The following is a 21,185-nucleotide window of genomic DNA, read 5'->3' as shown; positions in this document are numbered from 1 at the left end:
GCACGGTCGTTCCCATATCGCGCTGCGCCCTCGTTTCATTTTCATTCTAAAAAATTCAGCGGCGATTCGATGGAATTTAGAAGGGTAACGTCGGTGCTGAGCTTGAAAAGTTTATAAATAAATAAAAAAAAAAAAAACCTATTCGAGAAGACTACTTCGTTTCTAATTTTCTAACCTCACTTTCAACCCGTTTCTAGATGCGCCGATCCATCGCGCTGCGCCCTCGTTTCATTTTCATTCTAAAAAATTCAGCGGCGATTCGATGGAATTTAGAAGGGTAACGTCGGTGCTGAGCTTGAAAAGTTTATAAATAAATAAAAAAAAAAAAAAAAAAACCTATTCGAAAAGACTACTTCGTTTCTAATTTCCTAACCTCACTTTCAATCCGTTTCTAGATGCGTTGACAAAATCGTCGCCTACGTCCAAACGCTGTTTACCCCCCGCGATTTTTCTTTACCAACTTATAGGCCCTTGAGTACAGACTCGATGAAAATCTTAAAATATTCGATTCAAAGTCATGAATTCCTTTTACAAAAAAAAAAAGAGTCAATTGTTTCGTCAGCGATCGGAAATGAAGGTCTGTGCGTTACATTGTTGCCTGTAGAGTGATCATGTTATTACGAGTCTCTACATTTGAATTGAAAATTAGGTTTCGTTGAAAAAGGGGACTTTTCGTTCAGGGAGCGAAGAAGAGCAAAATTTGAACCGACTCGAACAAGGTCGGCAGTCCCTGTCAGAATTCGGCGTGGTAAGTAGTTGGTACTGATCCGGACGACATGGTAATCCAAATCACCGACTTCCGCGTCGAGTCGAGTATTCGTGACTTACAATTAATTAGAACGAGTTTTTTAATTGGATCAGATGAATCGTCCAATCAGCCCGTGCGTGATTTCGATTCGTTGAACTATCTGCTACCGTTTAGCTGATTTTCGGGCCGATCGGACCTGAAGGTCAGAGTTTTCCAATCGGTTAGGGATCTGCTTTCCTTCATTTTAAGTCTGGAACGTGCTCCCTTTTACCGGGGATTTTGAAACGCGTTCTTTGCGCTCGAAATCTGAAACGTATTTTATTTTATTTTATTTTTTATTTTTTTTGTTTGCCAAAAGTCTGAAACGTGCCGTACGTCGCATTTGTCGATCGTTTAAATTACGATGAATCAGATTAACTCAGCCCCATGGACTAATACATTATTCGAATGACATTTGAGCGGAAGCGTGAAAATTTGTTTATTTTTCGAAATCGACAATAGGTCAGATCGATCTGGTTCTGAATAACGCGTGGAAACGGACCGCGAATTCTGTGATCCTAAAAAGACTTACTGCCAAAAGGATGCGTGATCTCTTCTCCGTCCAAACTGACGACCTTGATTGCCACGCTGCTTGATTCCCGAATCACAAAAGTTACAATTTTCCGAAACGATCTGTTGAGCGTTTTGCTAGAGAGGTGTATCCGTGGAAAACGAGAGTCAACATAACCTAATGTTCATGATTCAATTTTCTCTGCTTATCTTGCAATCCCGCGAATAAGTCTAAAAAAGTTTCAAATTCGTTCAGAGGTGAGCCGATATTTTGCACTTCGCATTTCGACTCATTTTCGGGTAGGTACCACCTGACCATACCTAACATAAACGAAGTGGACTCCGCAAGTTTTCAACATTTGAGAACGAAGGTTCAGCAATTAGCGCGTACCACGCCAATTAGGATTGTTATTCAGGCGAAATTCTTTTATTCGTTTCTATTTTCAATTTCCTTGTTTTTCTTCCTCAAATAATATAAAGATTTCTCTAATTGGCGAACGTCAGAAGTGATAATTGATAAAGTGATTCGAAACCGATGATAATTCTAAATTTGAATACCTCACGAACAAATACCGGAGAGTCCGGTTCCTTTCATTCCTAATTGAACAGAATTTTTGTAAAAGAAAAAAAAAAGAAAAAAAAAAAGCTACGGGATTTGAAAAAAGCGAGAAAACGGTATACGGAACTCTTTGTCGCGGGCGCTTCTTTGTTTGCCTGGATATTATACATGAATTCTGTTGAATAACATTACGCCGAATTTCGAGGCGAAAATTCCATTGAATACAAAATTGGACAAATTATCGAGGTGGTATAATTGACAGTCAAAGAGCGGATATCCATTTTACAAATTGTTCGATTCTTCGACGAATTATTTAAAAAATTACCGACGGAGTAGCCTTGTGGATTCGAAGAAAAGAATCAGATTCTAATTTTCTGAATAATCAATTCCGGCGTTAGAATTAATATTTTCGAATGGTTTTCGATTTATTTTTTCGGAATTCGTCGGATATATTCGCGTACATGTTTATTTACATGAATATTTCCGATTTTCTAATTGACTTTAAACGCGTTCAAGAAATTTATTCATTTTATGAATCGACCGATAAGTTTTCTTATCGTCTCAAAAAATTCACGCAACAACAGCATTCGACAAACACGTTCGTCATTTGTTGTCTTTCGCTTCGTTTATTAATTCAACTTTAGAAAAATCTAATGACAAACTTAAGATATAACTTCAAACTATTTTTTCAACAATTTTTTCTTCTCTTCCGAATCTGAAATTGTTTTGAAAAACTCCGCAACAAATATTGAAATTTTCTAAAGTTCGAGAGAAAGTGATCAAGGAATTCTCTGTCTAATCATTTCATCGTCCTCTTTTTTTGTCGGAAAAAGTATCGAAAAAAACTTTGATCAGTCGCGTGGAAAATTTAAAAATACGTGTCAAAAAAAAGGTACCGGAATAAAAATTGGAACTGGGCGATTTTTTGTGACTTGACTTTTTTGTGAGACTTGATCGAGAAATATGAGGTTCGACGTTACAGTCGAGTCCGCTTGAAACGGCCCATAATTAAACACGCAGATCGGGGTGAACCTTTTCGTCCGCATGGCATTTGTTTCGTATCCATACAACAATTAATACGCGCGACTCGAAATGTGGTTAGGAAACTAGATTTTGACGAGTTTTATTTTCACCAAACCGCGAAACAGAACCGCAACAACCGTTTTCCGAAATCAATTAACAAATACAACTGGTACGACGTGTTCGCGCCAACCCACAAAAACCTCCGCAACAATAATTTATAACACAGGTTATAGTTTGCGTTTCACTTTTCCGCGGCTTTTCCACCTATAAATATATACATACCTATACAGACACACAAAACGCACACGCGCGCACACACACACACGCAATGTTACGAAAGAGGTTCGTTGACTGAATCTCCTTTTTTTTTCTATTTACTTTTTGACTTTTCTTCTCTTTTTTAGCTCTATATAAATAAAAATACGCTCGTGAGATGCGTGCCGTGGAACGCCGTTGCAATGTCTCCTTCGTCTTTTATTCCACGTCACAAGCGACCTGTCCGCTACTTCCCTCAATTCCACATGGATCCTACCAAGCCGAATCGAATCTTGTTTTTCCCACAATTTAAAAAAAAAAAAAAAATTGCCTCGAAAATTACCGTAGAATAATTCTGTTACTGCAGAGATACTTTGTAGAGAACCCCATGAAATCATAGAATCATCATCATTATTGTTATTGTTATTATTATGGTTATTCTTATTGTTATACTTTTGATTATTGTCAAGGTTATGAATAAATATACCTTAGATTGATTTTTGTTGAAAGGAAAAACGTTGTATTGAAAATGAAGGAGAATTAACGGAGAACTATTCTACAATTATTATTATTATTATTATCCACATTTATTATCCACCATCGTCGTCGCCATTATCGATTTTTTATCGACGATAAAAAGGAGTATCTATCGATTTACCTAAAGTTTGGAAAAAAAAAAAAAATTACAAGATGGAAGAAAATTTTGTTATACACATCCAGGTAAATTTTGCTCGCATTATATACAGATAAATTTTTCTGCCTTTTGGTGTGCGAATACTTTATAATCGATTTTCATTAATAATAATAATAACGATAATTGGCAAAAAAAAATTCGGTAGAAGAAAATTGACGAAAGAAAATAAAAATAAAAAGTAAGTAACAGTACAAGGCTTGAAATTTTCCGAGCGATAAACTTAAAAGCGATTAAGTCGAAAGTATTTCTTAGTAAATAAAAAAATAAATAAAATCTTGTGTATAAGTTCTTGTTATAGTATGTATAGAGATTGCGGTGTGTTTTGGAATTCGATAAAAAAAAACAAACTCAACGATCTGCTCGTTGCGGACTCATCCGTCCCACGTGTTTATTCGATTCGAACGAATGACAGAAATCAGTCGTTTGGTTTCTGCCTTCGTAACAATCGAACGAAGTTAAACTCGAATTTAGCGAAACTTACAATACTTGGGCGATATTCGATAAATAAATGAAACATACATCGCTCGATCGATGGGAAGAAGTTTTTAAATAAAAAATATAAATTCAATCCGTCTTAAAACTTTAACGTAGCACGCTGCTGTGATTCGATGTACATATGAGTGCGAACGATAAATACATACCTGCGTATTAAAATAGACCGCGTGACGTGCCTCGGTATCTGCATAAATTGAATGAAAGATGGTCGGTAATACTCTTAACGTTTACGGGCAAAGTACACGAAACAATTCGCAGATTAAATGCCGCTGTTCTTCGGCAGCAGGCTGAACGGTAGAATATTCACTCTGGATAACGCTATCTTTTTAGGTTATTTTCATTCTCTTATTTATTTATTTATTTATTTATTTTTTTCTGTTCGTTTTTCCGTCGATTCCAAGCGTTAATTACGGTCAGACGAGTGCGTGTATTCCGTACAGGTATATATCGCGTTTTTGTCCGCTTCAAAATAATCGTCGTTATTCATACAAAGCGTTTCCACGAATTTTTCTAGCCCCCTTAATTTCTTCCGATAACCGAAATTGATACGGAAAATGACACATGGCCAACGTGTAAATCGGCGGTACCACGAAAAGAAACAAAAAAAAAAAAAAAACAAAAAAACAAAAAAAACACATTTTTATAAGATAAAGACGAGGAATTTACAGCAGAAAATTGAACTTATCGAACGAGAGATAACGTCTAATTACATATCATATCTTTCGTGAGATTAAGTGACTCGTAATGAAAATGTTTTTCAACGATTTCCGATGCAGCTGCAGTAACTCGGACTTCTGAAACCGAAGAGCTACTTCCATCGCGGTGTTTGATTAAAAAATTGTAAAATATCGAGGACTTGGAACGCCGAGGGCGTAGATTGCACGCTTCGATGAGAGGTAGAGCGGAAAATGAACGTAAAGGTTATGTTCGAAAAATCGATGGGGAAAATTCGATTGACTCGTACGGATTTTTGAGTACGCGATGGCAAATATCCCGTTCGCGCGGTGATTCGGTGTATCTGGTTTACGAATTACGTGCGTTTGAAAACGCCTCGGACGCGTGAGTCACTGGACTCTGGATGTTCTACAAAATGATAATATTTAGGAATTGCGGTATACAGTGGGGTAACGGCCGGCCGCCGCCCACGAGAATTAAGTCAGCGGCTAGTCAATATAGAAACAAGCAAAGCGCTGAACGATCATCGTTTTTCACTCGACGTTTACACTTCCAATAAAACCCTCCTTTGTACGCGTCCTAGGTATACGCAACGCAGCCAACCTAACCTAACTCGACGTCTCCGTGGAACGATCATATTATCCGCGGTGAAACGTAACTTGGGATATATGTGGAGAAAAAATTTGGCGGAATATAAAGAGGGCTGCGATGCCGATGTCGATTTTTATTCCATTTTGGAAAAAGTTCTTGCCGGATCGCAGGCGGCGTAACTCGCGAATACGCTTCTCTATTATAGTCGTATCGTGTAACTTGTGATTTATATTACGTACGGCGATACGGGCGTCGATAAGATGAAAGTTTCGGCCGCGGGACACGCGTGTTGGGAAAATATTTACGTACAGAGTTTATTTCCTCTACACACAAAGATTATCGCCGCCTCAGAAGTTTCGGAAGACGGATCAGAAGACGACGGAACACACACATTTTCCAACAGACTCGAACTCAAACAGTTTGGATTTTTATTACCGGAATTATGTTGTCTGTACATGTATAACGCGACTCGTCGTTATAGCTGAGAATCGGAAGGGCTGGACAGACGAAAATTCGTTAAATTGGGAATCGCCGATCGATAATTGATGGAAATTGACAAATACGCGGTCTCTGAAATTCGGTGTTTTCAGATACAAGGGTAATTTTGGAAATTCAAAATTTACCGAGACGCCGAAAAGGGCTCAACCCCCAAAAAAATGCACAAAGATCTGAAGCGAATTTTCAATTCCTATTTCGATCGGATTCGCAACTGTAACGCAAATTGAGCCTTTGAAATTTATTTTCAAACCACTTTCGATATGGAATGAGGTATTATTTTCCACGTTCGCTTTTCAGGGTTACGTCCTCACGGCAGCAAAATGGCGATCGGTAATAACAATTACGGTTACTCGTCACAGATTAATGAATAACGATAAAAAAGAAGCTTTCGAAAATATTATTATTAACAGTTATTTTAGGAATTCTATTTTCCTTATCGCAAATTTATGAATACAAAACCGCCCCATTTACAATTGTTGATTCAATTTATGGAACAACTTTTTTTTTATCGCAACCGGATTTCATGGTATTCATGTTTGAATTGGTACAACTTTTTTAATAATTAATTTCTTACGAATTAAAGAAAAAAAAAATCATTTTTCAAAAAATCATCATTTTGGATTTGAATAATCAAAACGACAGTCGAATTTATCAGCTGCTGTACCAACACCTTCAGATTTCAGCGTCAGCTGTCAAATTGTCGATCACCAATACAGCTGATATCGCGGTATTTAAATGTGACTGAGATATGTTGTGGCAGGTGAATAATGCGACACAAAACCAGACACAGATAAGTAGTAGGGTGGCATAGCATGGAATAAAATTGATCAATTGAATGAGAGATTAATTAAATGTAGACAGAAATACACTCATCGAGAAGTTCAGGTTAGGTCCTTGTATTTGACAGCTAAATCTGAAACCGGAGTGTTGTTGGACATTCTGCGAAACAAATGCCGACGATCGCGCATGTGCAAATGGGGTGCGCAATTTCACGTTGTCCTCCCTGTATACATATGTACATAGTTTTGTACATACACAATTTTAGGTCCAAAATGAAGACACTTTTGGAGAATGAAGGTGACTACAAATTATTTAAAAAAAAAAATAAATAATTTGAAAAAAATGAGCGAGTCTTTGTAACGTGTTGGCATCCTAGCTGACAATGAGTAACGAACGAAATTTTCTTGGAAATATTAGAAATTGATTTTTCGCGTTATACGCTAAATTTTTCGTAAGGTTAGCGGAACGAACGGTTGACAGCTGTGTCTCCTTCCTCTTTCTTCCTTTCTCTCCATCTCTTTCTCTCTGTTTTCAAACACTCGTATACAATGTATAATGGAAGCAGCGACACCCACATGTATACCGCGTATCGCAATAGATTGAATAAATTGAAGAGCGCGCGGTCGCAAAAAAAAAAAAAAAAAAAAAACGCGCGCAAAAAAAATTCTGTTCCGTATATTCGCAGGTGAGAAACTTATATCTGGATTGTTTGAAAATCTTTCCGATTTTCGGCTACATTTTTTCATCATTTCTTCGGGGGGCTCGGACAAGACAAGTTACACGGAGAGTATACATGTATAACGGATGTTCGCCTATTTTCTATTTTTGCACCTGCAATTTGTTACGACTTTTGTTTATCGTCGGGAGGATCGATTTTCCGAACGACGCGTGACGCGCGTAGAAACGGCCCGTTACCCCAACGTGTATGCGGGAGCAAAACAACAAGTGTTTGCGGAATGTCGATTTCCCATTTTTCGAGTGCCCAGAGGTAACCTAGATTGCTTCTAACATTGCGCAGACCTTGATTTACGTACGTACGCAGACAACGTGGAAACTACACACAACATCCGCCTATTTTTGTACATCGAGCTTCCGAGCTCCATGCAACTGATTAAAGACTCGGTGCGGAGGCAACACCAAATTTGACTACAACCAAAATTTCGGCTCTCAAATATTTCTCTTTATTTTTTTCTTTTTCTTCAAATTTTTCAACCGGTAGCCCGTAAGAATTTTCGTGCCGAAACGTTCTTGAAGTGTGAGCGAAAAATTTTGGAAATAACAAAAAACGCATCGGTTTTTTTTTCTTTTTGGAACAGGGAAGAAAGAAAAAACATTACAGAGTATTAAAATAAGCCTCGAGAAACGTGAAGAGAAAAAAGACATTGAAAATCTAAAAAAGAAGTTTATTCGACGATTGTTTATTTGATAATATCTCGAGGGTTTTTTCAGTAGCGGGCAACAGACCGAGAAAATCTGAAAAAAGCTCACCGGGAATCCCAACGACCCATTCGATGTATCAAAAAAAACAAACATCATCAAGCAACGTGTTTTCTGTACGTAAGGAAAATGTTGAACGTCGGTAACCGAGGACCAGAAGGGCGTAGTGAGTCGCACAAGTTTAAACGAAACAGAAGACCATCGGAATTACGGATATACCGAATGAAATCTGATATGAGAAAAATTTGATTTTTGCCTCACTTTTGTACGATATGTACAAAAGTGTCGAAAAATTTATTGCGAGTACAAAAAATCTTTGCTGACAATTGATAATTTTTTTTTTTTTAAGCAAATTTCTTTTTCTCAAAAAAAAAGAACAACAACAAAAAATGATGAAGTTGAAATATTTCTAAAAAAATTACGAACAGGACGATCGAGGGGGATCAAACATTTTTTCCAGAAAAATATAACTGCGGAGTAATTTTTTCGGTGAAAATAAAACTGCCAATATTTTTTGTTTATAGTCGCACTGTACATGTGGTGCGTTTTTTTCGGCACCTCGAACTGTACACACGTGGGTCGTTGATGTTCACTGCGTTTACCACTAATTTGAATCTCATTTTTCGAGACGCTTGTTGCTTCGAATTTTCGAATGTAGAAATCATAAATACTTTTCATCGGAAACCAAAATTTTTCCACAAACTACTTCTCAAATTCCGTGACAATTTTGAAAAACCTACAGATCCGTCATCTTTTCTCTTTCGTTTCCAAATATTAGCGCCTTCGGAGTCACTTCAAATATGGTGGTTTTTCAATTTTTTTTTTTTTTTTTTTCAACTGCATCCAATCGCATTAAAACATTAAAAAAAAAAAATCTACGAGATTTCACAGTAATGATTTCGAAAATCATCTCGTTTGAAACATGACGCAAATCTGTATGAGGAAAAATTTTCATTCCTGTGTGCCGTTTCGCGGTAAATGGCAGCCGGATCGGTTGTGTCACGTGTACGTCAGACGAGAGGCAAGAAAATTTCCTAGAACGCGCTCTCCTTCTCATGGCCACGTACATGTATAATTATCACGCTTGTTTCTCCTTTTAAGGGACCTCGTCGCGTCTCTTCCTTTACCAGGCGGCTGCCCATTTATATACGAAATTAGAACCAGCTGTACTCGAACACCGCTGTTACAACGGAGAGCAGAGGTAACGTCGATAGAAAATTTATGCGGTCAACTAAAAAAGGATTTCAAAAAACTTTTGGACTCCATGAAAAATATCGCCTCTGATTCCAGCTTGGAAACAATTTTTACCTGAATTGTTTTCAGCCCGTTTCGAAAATCTTCATCGGCTGAAATTTTTTTGCGACGAATTTTTCTCAAGCTTTTCATACGTTTCTGAAATATAACGATGATTTTTTTACCGTCGTTCAACGATTCGAAAATAATTGCAATAATAATCAAACCGGGATGAAGAAAAATCTCAGAGGATATTTTTCAAATTAGCTCGAAATTTCTTTTATTGGGTCATTAAAAATTAGTTTAAATTATTTTCGTTTATTTATAATTTTATTACGTTCAGAGTTTCTTATATTAATTTTATTTATTTCAATATTTTTTTCATCTAAATTTTTTCAATAATGAAATGTTTTTTAGAATAATTTTTTTCTTAGTTTTTAGAGTTTTATAAATTCGCGTTGAAAATGAAGTTCAAGAATAGCGCTCATGAATGATTTGTATTAGTTTTGTTTTTTCTTCCTTTTTTAACGATTCCCCATTCATGATAATCCCCAGAAGATCGTAGGACTGTCAAATTTAGAGAAAAATGCTCGGAAAATCGTTTATTACGATAAGCATTATTTTTATACTCTAGCAATTAATCAGCCGGTTGTAGCGAGAAAATTTCCATACTCCAACTAACGCTTACCTATAAACCGCTCTGACGTCAGAATCTCGCGGTATTTGTAGTGAATCGCATGTTGTTTAAATCGGTCCGCCGATTACACCGCCTCGAGGATCGGACTCAACACTTGTGTACGTATAAATACACGTTTTCATATACGTCAGATTATAATTGCTTGATTCGGCCTACCGTCAGGCCCTGTGATTTCCGTGAGATGTTCCTTCGGAATTCGGTATCTCTTGATCCTTTTCTCTCCTTTTTTCCTTGCCTACGATCAGCGTCGCGCGACTGCCCGTGATTGTCGGGAAAAATAGATGCAGGATTTCTGCTCGACTTTCGATCCACTCGATAGGCATTTGTTCATTCCTGACGGCCGAGCCGGTTCAAAAATCTCACGTCACGGGCGCTAAAAACGGCGCGGCTGCGATTGGTCCGATCCGCGAGTGAAAAAAGTTTAAATTCCTCGGGGGGGGGGTGTGACTCAAATGAGGGCACGAAGTTCTCAAATCGAATGACCTTGGGTTTGGAGGAAAGTGAAGTGCACAGCGAAGTTGACCCCCTTCCCTCGCAATTCCCTTTTTCTAATTTCTCAATAATGTACTACGAATTTGAAGCGATTTTTAGATAGTGAAAATTCGTTTGCGACGCCGTGTTCCTCGACGGGCAAAATTTTCGAGTGTAATGAAAAATTATTACCTCGGTTTTCGGGTCGAAGTATTCGGTTTTGAGTACACATAAAGATGGCGAATGGTTATGGTATGTCGCTCTCCATTTGATTGAAACTTCAGAAAATGATATTTTTTTCATAGGAAGTGGCTCGGGTTATCACTTTTCCAAAATTTGGAAATGATTTTCTAAAAACTTCCCTACTTTTCTCAAGATTGATTCCGATTTTATTGTGGCTCAAAAATACTAATTCGGGCCAAAAATCACCGAAAAATTGCGATTATCGAACGATTTAGTAATTGTGGTAAAGGAATTTTTAGAAACTCTTTCTTTTATCTAACAATAAAATGTCGTTTTACTGGAAAACTACGAATCGCCGATCAAACTCAAGTCGCTGTTCAAGTTCATGATCAAATTCAAAAAACCGAAAACGGTTCGACACCACAGTTGCTGAATATTTCAACCATACTTCGAAAATTTCAATTATTTCTACAAAAAATATCTATTAGATTTCTCTCTATACTGAATTAATGATATTTACTTATTCATTTCGTGGAAAGTAAAAAAAAAAAAAACAAATAAAAATTGTAGACACGATCTTTATAGGTTATAATTTATGCATTCATTAAATTAATGACATGTACACAACATATATCACGGAAATGATTTGAACTTTGGGTTAGAAATTATTTTGGCAATTCATATCGCTGGCTGCCAAAAAATCATAAGCAAACTTTTTCCGGTGAAAAAGAAAAACTAATAAAACTAAAAAAGACGTATTGTATAACCTAATCGAATTGTACGTGAGCGCATGCAACCCTCGCCGTACGAATTTTGTCGAAATCGGCCGGTCGTGGATACAAAAAACGCAGACGTACGATCGTTTTGGTGAATCCTTCACTTCTTTTCACCCAGTGACGTGAGATTTCTTCCTCTTTGCAATCGTTTCCGAGATCAACAACGATATGATCTACGAGGTATGCGCAACGAGCAGTTGAAACCCGGAAACAACTGACGATAAATTGCGGGCGTGCAATTATGATTAATCGGCTCACGTTTCCGTCGTAATTAGATCGACCAATGCGGAGACACAGTGTTATTTCGGAGCGATTTGCGAGAGATAATTATGACGGGAGGGAGACGCAACGTCGTTTTTCTCACCCGATCGATAAATTTTTCGTGTTCAGATTAAATGTGGATGATCGTCAGGCGATCGAATTACACAAAAAACTAACCTCGCGTCGTTTTTCTGGTTTGTTTTCAGCCATGAAATTCTTAACGATCAACGGAGCGTTTTCTCTGATGCTATGTGCGACGATCGTACCCGACGTCCTCGTTCACGGATCGCCGCAGAGTTCGTATTTGGTTCTGGACCAAGAGCAGCCGTCCAAAAAATGCGGATACTCCAAATGGCACTCACTCCTACAAGTCGATTGCTCCAACAGAGGTCTCGACAAGATACCGCAAAAATTGAACTCGAATATCCAGGTAAAAATTATTAGCCGAGTTCACTTTAACCCCGCTCTGATAGTTTTCCGGCCGCGGAATGCTATCGTGATCGCGATTTTCTTCTTTTTTTTTTTCCGGAACTTGAGAACGACGGAAATTGTGACTCGGTCGAGTGTGTAGAGTGATTTGAAAGAATCCATTTTGAAATGCCGACAGAATTGAAAGATGGTTTTTAAAAAAATCGCGGACAGAATCGAAAAATGTCAAATTCTTGGAAACATCGAGTTGACACGCTAATCCCGTTACTTATGGGGCATTCCCAGCCAAATCGACCACTTTTGATTTTACTAAAACTTTTTTATATTTTTCTACCCTATTAAAGACGTTCTAGAGAATTTTTTTTTTCAAATTTTTTCACCTAACCCAAAAAATGTCGCAAAATGAACCATTTTTTTTCAAATGGCGACGACTTTCTCAAATATTGACTAATGGGGACGTTTTTTTTTTTGAAATTTTTTTTTTTTAAATGTACTGTTCAGAAGAAAACACAAAAGATTATTCAAACCCATATTCATCGTTGTATTTTAAATTTTTTCAAAAAATCTAAAATTTCTCAATGATCACCATTTTTGATTTTTTTTTTTTTGTGTTACATCAAAGTTTTAATCTTCTACGTACATACAAATTTTTTCAGAGTGGTGTTTTCTCGATTTCTATTCTCTTTTCGATTAACTCAATTTCAAAATTTAATTTTTCTTCAACTAATTCATTCAATTAAAAAAAAAGAAGAAGAAATCGTCAAAACACCACCCCGAGAAAATTTGTATGTCAAACTTGAATGCAAAAAAAAAAAAAAAAAAAAAATTGTTTAAATTTTTGAACGATGAAGATAGGTTTGAATAATTTTTCGGTATTTTTGGTATTGGTCAAAAACAAAAAGTTTGAAAAAAAAACGTCCCGCTTACAATCAGTCGATTTCCGAGAAGTTATCGCTCTTTGAAAAAAGGGGCTTTTTAAACTTTTTTTGGATCGCGTGAAAATTTTTTTTTAAATTCTCAAAAACGTCTTCAGTTGGGTAGAAAAATGTAAAAAAGTTTCAGCACAATCAAAAGAGGTCGGGGTAAAAATTGGTCAATTTGGCGTAGAATGTCCCTTATGTGACTTACAAATTTGTTTTGTAATTCTTGATACTTGTGGATCATCGGATTTCATTTCCGGATGCATCTCCTGATCCAACCTATATTCCATTTCCAGGCAATGTACATGGCCTCCAATCGGCTGCGCGACCTTCCTTCGGATAGTTTCGCGCCGTACAAGAGTCTGGCTTACTTGTACCTCGACGACAACTTCATCGGCGAGATCGACGAGTCCATGGAATACCCCGAGTACCTGCAGGTCCTCGACCTCTCCAAGAACGGCCTGCACGACGTGCCGTCCAGCGTCTTCGACCTCCCGTCCTTGAAGAAGATTTACCTCTCCAAGAACAAGTTGAAAGACGGAACTTTCGACATCAACGTGACCTCGCCGATCGAGCTGATCGACCTCGCGGAAAATTCGCTGACAAAAATTCCGTCCGTCGGCCTGCAGCCGTCACTTCTCTACCTCAACGTCTCCTACAACAAGATCAGCCACGTTACCACGGAGGATTTGGCCCAGTTTTGCTCGCTGCAGACGCTCGACCTCACGAACAATCCGCTCGCGTTCGATCCAACGAATTGCGAGTGCTACCATTTCGCCTCGTGGATATCGGAGCGTAAGATAAAATTGATGCCGGGCGTTCCCTGCAACAACGACACCTTCGAGGCGTGCGGCAAATTGGGTTTCTCCAACGAAACCACGACGTCCTTCGAGCGTTGCTTGGACGTAATAAAGGTTAGGGCGGCGCAGCTCAAGGCCAGATCCACCTGGATCACCGTGGTGAGCTGCATCAGCGCGTTTTTGGTATGCTTGGTCGTCGGACTCTACTGCGTTCACAAGAGGAACAAAAAGAGGAGCAAGAAACTCAAAACGCAACAAAAACTTACCGCGAGTAACGCCAACACCGAACTGCTCAACGGCAACCTGCCCGAAACGCCGCCCTAGAAGTCCGAGGTGAAAAAAAAATACTTAGCGACTGTGAAATTGTGAAAATTCGCGTCACGAATTCGTTCGACACGTTCCCCCCCCCCCGTTTCTACGCGTCGGTCGTTGCGACAATTTCGAATTGTGCAGGATCTACCGTAAAATAGAGTTTCTTCTAGTCCACGTATTCGAATTTTGTGAAAAAGCGTAAAAAAAAACAAAAAAAAGAAACTGAGGTGTGAATTGCCGGGCATGTGCATCTTCGTTGTTGCATATTTGGACTGCAGAATAGTGTTCGTTTGAAAAGCTGCCCGGCTTGGGAGGTCCTAAATTTTGGAAAAAGTGTCTTAAAAAATGTGCCTTGAAAAAATAAGTTGAATAATTGTAGGAATAAAATGGAAATTGATGATTACAGGGTAATTCTATAGTAGAATAGATCAGGTAGGGCGTGCCATGTGGATATCCTTGATATTATTTCGTTTTTAATTTTGTTATACATCCGATGCAGTATTTATCACAACGTACAATGTAATAAGATTTATTCGAGAATAGATTTCTAATTTTCTAACCTCCGGTTCGTCGTAACGATACGACGTTTGATGAAAAGCGAATCAAATATATTTCATAACTGTTTTGAATATTTTTCAACAATCGGGTGAAATCGAAAAGAAAAAAAAGATGAAAGCGAAATGTCAAATAAGTCAGCGATCGTTTGTTTACCATAATTGTACGAACAGCGAATGAATTATCCATGAAAATGTGGTTAATCATCAATTAGGAAACAATGAGATGCAAAATTATACGCGCGCATGAGGGTGTGAAGGAAAAAAGAATGAACGTCGGTTGATATCGATCTACTTACATTTCTTTCTTTCACAGAAAATATCAACGGCCAATATTACAATATTACAAATTTCTAAGAGACCGTTCTGATACCAGAGTCGAAAAAGAGCCAATAAACGAATTCCGGTAGTTCAGATAAATTTTCCCACAAATTGAAAAAAGAAAACAGAAAAATCGTATATTCTTTTCTCCTCAAAACGCCCAAATGCGGCACTGCCTCATTCCGATTTCGTTACTTTTCACAACCAGATTCATTTATCTAGAGCTGTAATAAATGCACATATCGTCACATGCATGCGGTCTGAAAGATAAGCCGATTAACTCGCACGCGCATCGTCTACAAAATGGTGTGTACCGTACTTATGATTGCAGCCGAAAAAAAAATTAACGACGGCTGACGAAATAAAATTCTAGATATCATAAGTATACCACGTGAAAAGCACATAAAAAAAAACACTACATTTTTTTTCTACGATGTTTCCGAATAATGTTCGATAATTAATATTTCTTATTCACTTCGTTCAATTTTCTAAAAACTGAACTTAAAAATATAGGTATATATATATATATGCACAATGTGTATAGAAAAAAAAAAAGGGTAATTTAAAGAGAAAACAAACATTCTACGAGAGTAATTATATTGTAATTTTAAGGTAGCTTATTATTTATCACACGATCGTACAATATTTATCCTTGTGGGTATTTGAGTGAAAACAAAAAAAAAAAAGAAAAAACCCCGAATTCTTAATACGATATAGTCAGTATGTATACAATGTATGTCGCAAACGCTGTATAGTATAATTTTTTGTATCGTTGAGCGGTAATCGCGGCCAGGGCGATAAAAAAAATAGATTTTTTTTTTCCTGCATCGTTTCGTTATTTTTATACAGTATAGTCTAGTCTAGTCTAGTCGACATGTACCACTCCGGTGAATTCCGGTTCGCCTTCTCCGAAAATTATGATCTAGGTGTCGGCCGATTCGGAATGGCGTCTGGAAACTTTTTGAGAAGTTTGCGCACGGAAAAATAGCAAAAGTTATCAACGATTTTGTGGAAAAATTGCAGAGGGGTTTAGCTTTCCGCGAATATCGAAAAAGTTATGGCAGATATCGAAAATCCTTTGAAAATCCTTATGAGGCAGGAAATTTCCGAAAAGATTAAATACGGAAAGTTTTCTCATTATTGAAATCTACATGAAACTAATTTGTTGAAATTTTTTACTAATATTATTCGAACAGCTATATTTTAAGATAATTGCAAAATTTTTTTTAGCACCGTAATCATTAACGAGAATATTGATTTTTAAGAAAGAAATCGTTAAAAAAAACAAATAATTTTATGGCTCAATAACGGATTTGATAATTAACAAGTTTTTTACACCACTCGTTATTATTATTATGAAACAGTTTGTTTTTAATTTTTCATTGACTATTCAACAGATAATTTGTTATGAACAAATAAATCGTCAATTTATTTTTTCCTATCTTCGAAACGTGATAAAAACAACTGTGTATTGTTTTTTTTTTTAATTCTTGTTGGAAATTCATAAGACCGCGAAAAAATAAAATAATATAAAAAAAATTAGTTCCATGTAGATTTTGATAATAAGAAAACGAAACAGTCGTAATATTTGAGAAATATAAATTTATTATTGACTTTATTCACGATTTTCATTTTTTCATGCTTTAGTATGTCGACAATCTTCAGAGAATAGCTCCAAGCAATAAAGAGATTCTTCGGTTTTTAGTTCAACAATTATTTGGGTTTTTATGATGATATAAAACTCGTAAAAATAATTTAATTAACAAAAGTATATCTAATTCTAAAATCGGGGGACAAATTTTTTTCCAACGCATTATTGTTTATTCAACTATCCAAAAAGTATGAATTTGTTTTTCTTGCGGACAAATTTTTTTCCAACGCATTATTGTTTATTCAACTATCCAAAAAGTATGAATTTGTTTTTCTTGCGGATTTTCGATATCTGCGATAGTTTTTTAGATATCCGCAAAAAAACTAAACCCCTGTTTTTTTTTCGGTAAATTGTTGATAAGTTTTGAAATTTTTTCGCGCGCCACTTCAAATTTTTCAAAAATTTTCTAGACGGCAATCCCAATCGAATGACACCTGGATCATAATTTTCGGAGAAGGCGAACTGGAATTCACAAAAATGGTACATTTTGACCAGACTAGTAATCAGTAGAGAAGCAGAGCTTAATCGTTATAGTTTAATTGTAAGTCGAAATACCGAGTGGAAGATCGACTACCAAATAAAATAGGTATTTCGTTACGCAGTTCCTCGTGATTAACAGGTTGAGAGATTTATATTATATTATAAATATTGATTATCAGTACGTTGTTATCGAAAACGGAGCGTTGGTATAATTTGCAATACCTACTATTGTCTGGAGGAGTGATAGAGAGGGGTATACTTACTTACAATTAGTGTTTGTCTGAAGGTATGACGCGTCTCGCGTAAAGTCTACTTCGCAAAAAACGATTCGTTCAATCGTTGCAACCATTTAATAAACTGTAAAAATAAACCATATCGTCTATCGAATCGAAAAATATGACTTTGATTTCATCCTCCACCTCGTCGATCGACTCTGAATATATCGTTCGTCGAACGAAACGTTCTTGCAATTAGTATTCGGAATGCCGACACCTAAATACCATCGGGCTGTGCATATCAATTTCAAATTCATTTCGACGAGATTCTTTGAACAAAACTTTTGGCCTACGATTTCGCCAATATACATGGGGCGTTCCATGCGAAATCGACCACACTTATAAACCCGACCCCTTTCGATTTTTCTGAGAATTCAGTATGTTTTTCTACTCCGCTGAAGACGTGTCTGAGAATTTTTTCAAATCTTTTCACCCAACCCAAAAAAAAGTTAAAAAAAAATACACTTTTTTTCGAACAGCCATAACTTCCTCAAAAATTGACTGATCGGGACGTTTTTGTTTACCAAAATTTTCGTTTTTGAACGTACTTTTCAACAAAATATACAAAAAAAATCAGCTGGATAATCGAAGAATTTTTTAATATTTTTTTTCTGTTTAAAAAAAGATCATAGATTTTTGGAAATCCGACAATTTTTATACTTTTCTTCCTTTTTATCAATAAAAAAAAAAAAAAAAAACTCCGATTCATTTTGCAAATTGACCCGTCTAATCGCACGCAGTGGGTCGAATTTTCTTCCTATTTTTTTCGATTAAAAATTTTTTATGATAGAAAAAGTTAAGGATTGAGGAAAACTCAAAAAACCCTGTTTTTTGATCGCAATATAAGGAAAAAAAAAAGGAAGAAAACTCGACCCACTGCGTGCGATTGGACGGGTCAATTTGCAAAATGAATCGGAGTGTTTTTTAGGATAAAAAAATAAAAATCGATGATTTTTGGTTAAAAACAAAAAAAAAAAATCTCAGATTTTGCAGCTGATTTTTTTTGTACCTTTTGTTAAGAAGTACGTTCAAAAACGAAAATTTTGAGAAAAAAAAAAACGTCCCGATCAGTCAATTTCTGAGGAAGTTATGTCTATTAGAAAAAAAAATGCGATATTTTTGAACTTTTTTTTGGGTCGGGTGAAGAAAATCTGAAAAAATGCTCAGCTAAAAATCGCAAGGGGTCGGGTTCAAATAAGTAGTCGAGTTCACATGGAATTATGTACTGCAGGTACGATACGATGTTTCGCTTTTTCAATAAGATTTCATTGAATATGTGGCCGGAGTTTGCATAATTCAACAACTTCTACCCACCTTGGAATCCTTTGGTCGGCAACGGGTGAGTCTTCGTCGTAATTTCTATTTCCTCGAACCATTGTTTTGATTCAGTTTAATTTCCAAACATCCGCGAGGTCTCATTGTCACGATCCACGCGATCCGATTATCAAAAAAACTCAGAGAACGCTGACGTAATCGCGCATGCAGGTGGTGGTGGTGTTACGAAGATATATTGCGTCACATCGTCGCGACGTGCCGATGCCGCGGTGCCGGATCGTCCGGGTAATCCAAAACCAAAACTCGATCCCGCGATGGAAAATAATAATTAACGACAACGGATCGGATTCGCTCAACGATGCACAACTCGCGGTCGACCCGCCGGCTAATCGTAATCAGGGCAAAACCTAACCTAACCTAACCGTGAATACCGGCGTCATATCGAGTTCGGTATCGATATTACAGGTAACATTTTCAATTTTAACGCCATATGTGAAACGAATTGTTGGTTATCGGTTTTTCATTTCGGGTTGTAGTCGACTAATGGAAGGAAAAAAGCAAGAGAACAATTCTACGCATACGCTCCTATTCACATAAAAATCGATTATTGTTATCCGACGTTTTTCAACTCGAAATTCGTTTGGTTCAAAAAACCTCGTCGTGAATACCGCGTGTTCGTGCAACATCTTTCCATTTTTTGAAAATCCCTTCAATATCGCCCCGGCAGATAACAGAAGTCGTCGTATATCTATATATGTATGTAAAATGATCGCAAAGCGGAACCGAGCACTTTTACACTCCATCTCATAATTACGAGGCAACTAGATTTTATAATTAGTTATTAACATTATCCTAGAAAAGCCGCGGATATCAGAGGCGCAGAAGTTGGAGCTGGTCGCTCGACTCTTCGGACGCTTGAGCGCCCTGACCGGGTTTCTAGCTCACTATTATTATACATAGTAATAGCCGTACGTACGTACATTTCTTATGCAAGTTCTAGGCCGCTTCCACTTCTTCCGCAGACGGATCCCCCGCCCCTCGCTCCGCGCAAATGTCGCTTCGTTGGTCACCCGCCGAAAAACCAGATGAAATATTCATCCGAGCCGCCGGTCGTTCGACGACCTCCACCTCCACCCCTATAAGCGAGGAGTTGAAAAATGCAAAAGGACCCCGTCGGCAAATCAGAGTTTCTATTTACTCTGAATGAAAAGTTGAAAAATTCATAAAGCCGGGCGTACGTACTCGTTGGCTTCAATGCCGGCGTTTGTAATGTAAAAAGGGTGAAAAAAAAAAACGAATTTTTTCACCGGTGTGGAAATTTTTTTTTTTTCTCTATATCGAAATTCGGAAGAAGAGAGGCCGCGCGTTCGACGGTGAGGTCGGTTTTACCTTGAATTGAGTTGCGAGGTCGCTTATTGTTTTAATATTTCGAACCCCCGATCTACCCTCTTGATATTCCTTCCGATTCGTGATTTGTCTCGTATCCGCGTGATTTTCGACCTTGAAAGGTCACCTTGGCCGTATCCGAAGCAGCGAGTTCAAGAAAGGCGCGAATATTCTAAAAATATACACCCGAAAAACGGAATCTTTAAAGTCCGAACGCACAGATTGCAAACATTGATTTATTACCGCTCGATCTTACTCTGATGAAAACAAAATGGCGGATTTCTCGGAGCGGCACGAGCGCGTCTGGATAACGCGGCGAGCGATCGAATCGTAAGTTCGGCGTTCTGGGGTCGGAAAAATTAGGTAGGGGTAACCTTATTTTCCACCCGCAATCAGGCAAAATTTTGACTAATTTCCGTTCGTCCGAAAAAAAAAAAAACGCACAGCGTGGGCAACGTGGAATCGTTCCGCCCGGTAATAGTGTTCAGGCTCGTTCGTTCGGGTATAGCGATATTTTCCACGTCTCCGATCGCTGACCTATTGCGACGGACTCGTGCTAATACCTATACAATGTATAGTACATACGCGTGTCGTACATAGACTTATATATATATTTTTATATATATATATGTGTGTTACAGTTCCATTCCTTCCTTCTCCGCTGCTCTCTGCGGTTGACTCATGGGTCGGAGCCGCCAAAGCGAACCGCGAGCGTGCGGTGAGCGTGCAGCAGGTGCGGCGAACTGTGCCGGGAACTTCAGGTTGTGGCGATATGTGTGTACATGGTATATACATACATACGTATGTACATATGGCTATCGCGTATGTAACTATACTGCAGCCGACCGCGATTCCCG

The 21,185-nt window shown here is 37.6% G+C and overlaps 1 protein-coding gene across 4 annotated transcripts in view; it reads left to right on the top strand.

Annotated features, from left to right (window-relative positions):
• The window catches only part of LOC105691018 (decorin), a 41,662-nt gene extending 23,875 nt beyond the window's left edge, over nucleotides 1–17,787 (top strand). Inside the window, exons 2-4 of one of the 4 annotated variants that reach the window (XM_048659794.1) lie at nucleotides 9,406–9,505; nucleotides 12,132–12,355; nucleotides 13,571–17,787. In XM_048659794.1, coding sequence (XP_048515751.1) covers nucleotides 12,134–12,355; nucleotides 13,571–14,398 — 1,050 coding nt within the window. In that variant the 5' untranslated portion in view covers nucleotides 9,406–9,505; nucleotides 12,132–12,133 and the 3' untranslated portion in view covers nucleotides 14,399–17,787. Of the gene's footprint in view, nucleotides 1–4,952; nucleotides 5,220–9,405; nucleotides 9,506–10,194; nucleotides 10,333–12,131; nucleotides 12,356–13,570 lie in introns of those variants that run through there. The other 3 variants (XM_048659792.1, XM_048659791.1, XM_048659793.1) reach the window with 3 other exon arrangements.
• Nucleotides 17,788–21,185: the final 3,398 nt, after the last annotated feature.

The sequence above is a fragment of the Athalia rosae genome, chromosome 8, assembly GCF_917208135.1.
Source record: "Athalia rosae chromosome 8, iyAthRosa1.1, whole genome shotgun sequence".
Taxonomy (NCBI): domain Eukaryota; kingdom Metazoa; phylum Arthropoda; class Insecta; order Hymenoptera; family Athaliidae; genus Athalia; species Athalia rosae.
Note: the sequence above shows the minus strand (reverse complement) of the source record. Positions and strands in the feature narration are given on the sequence as shown.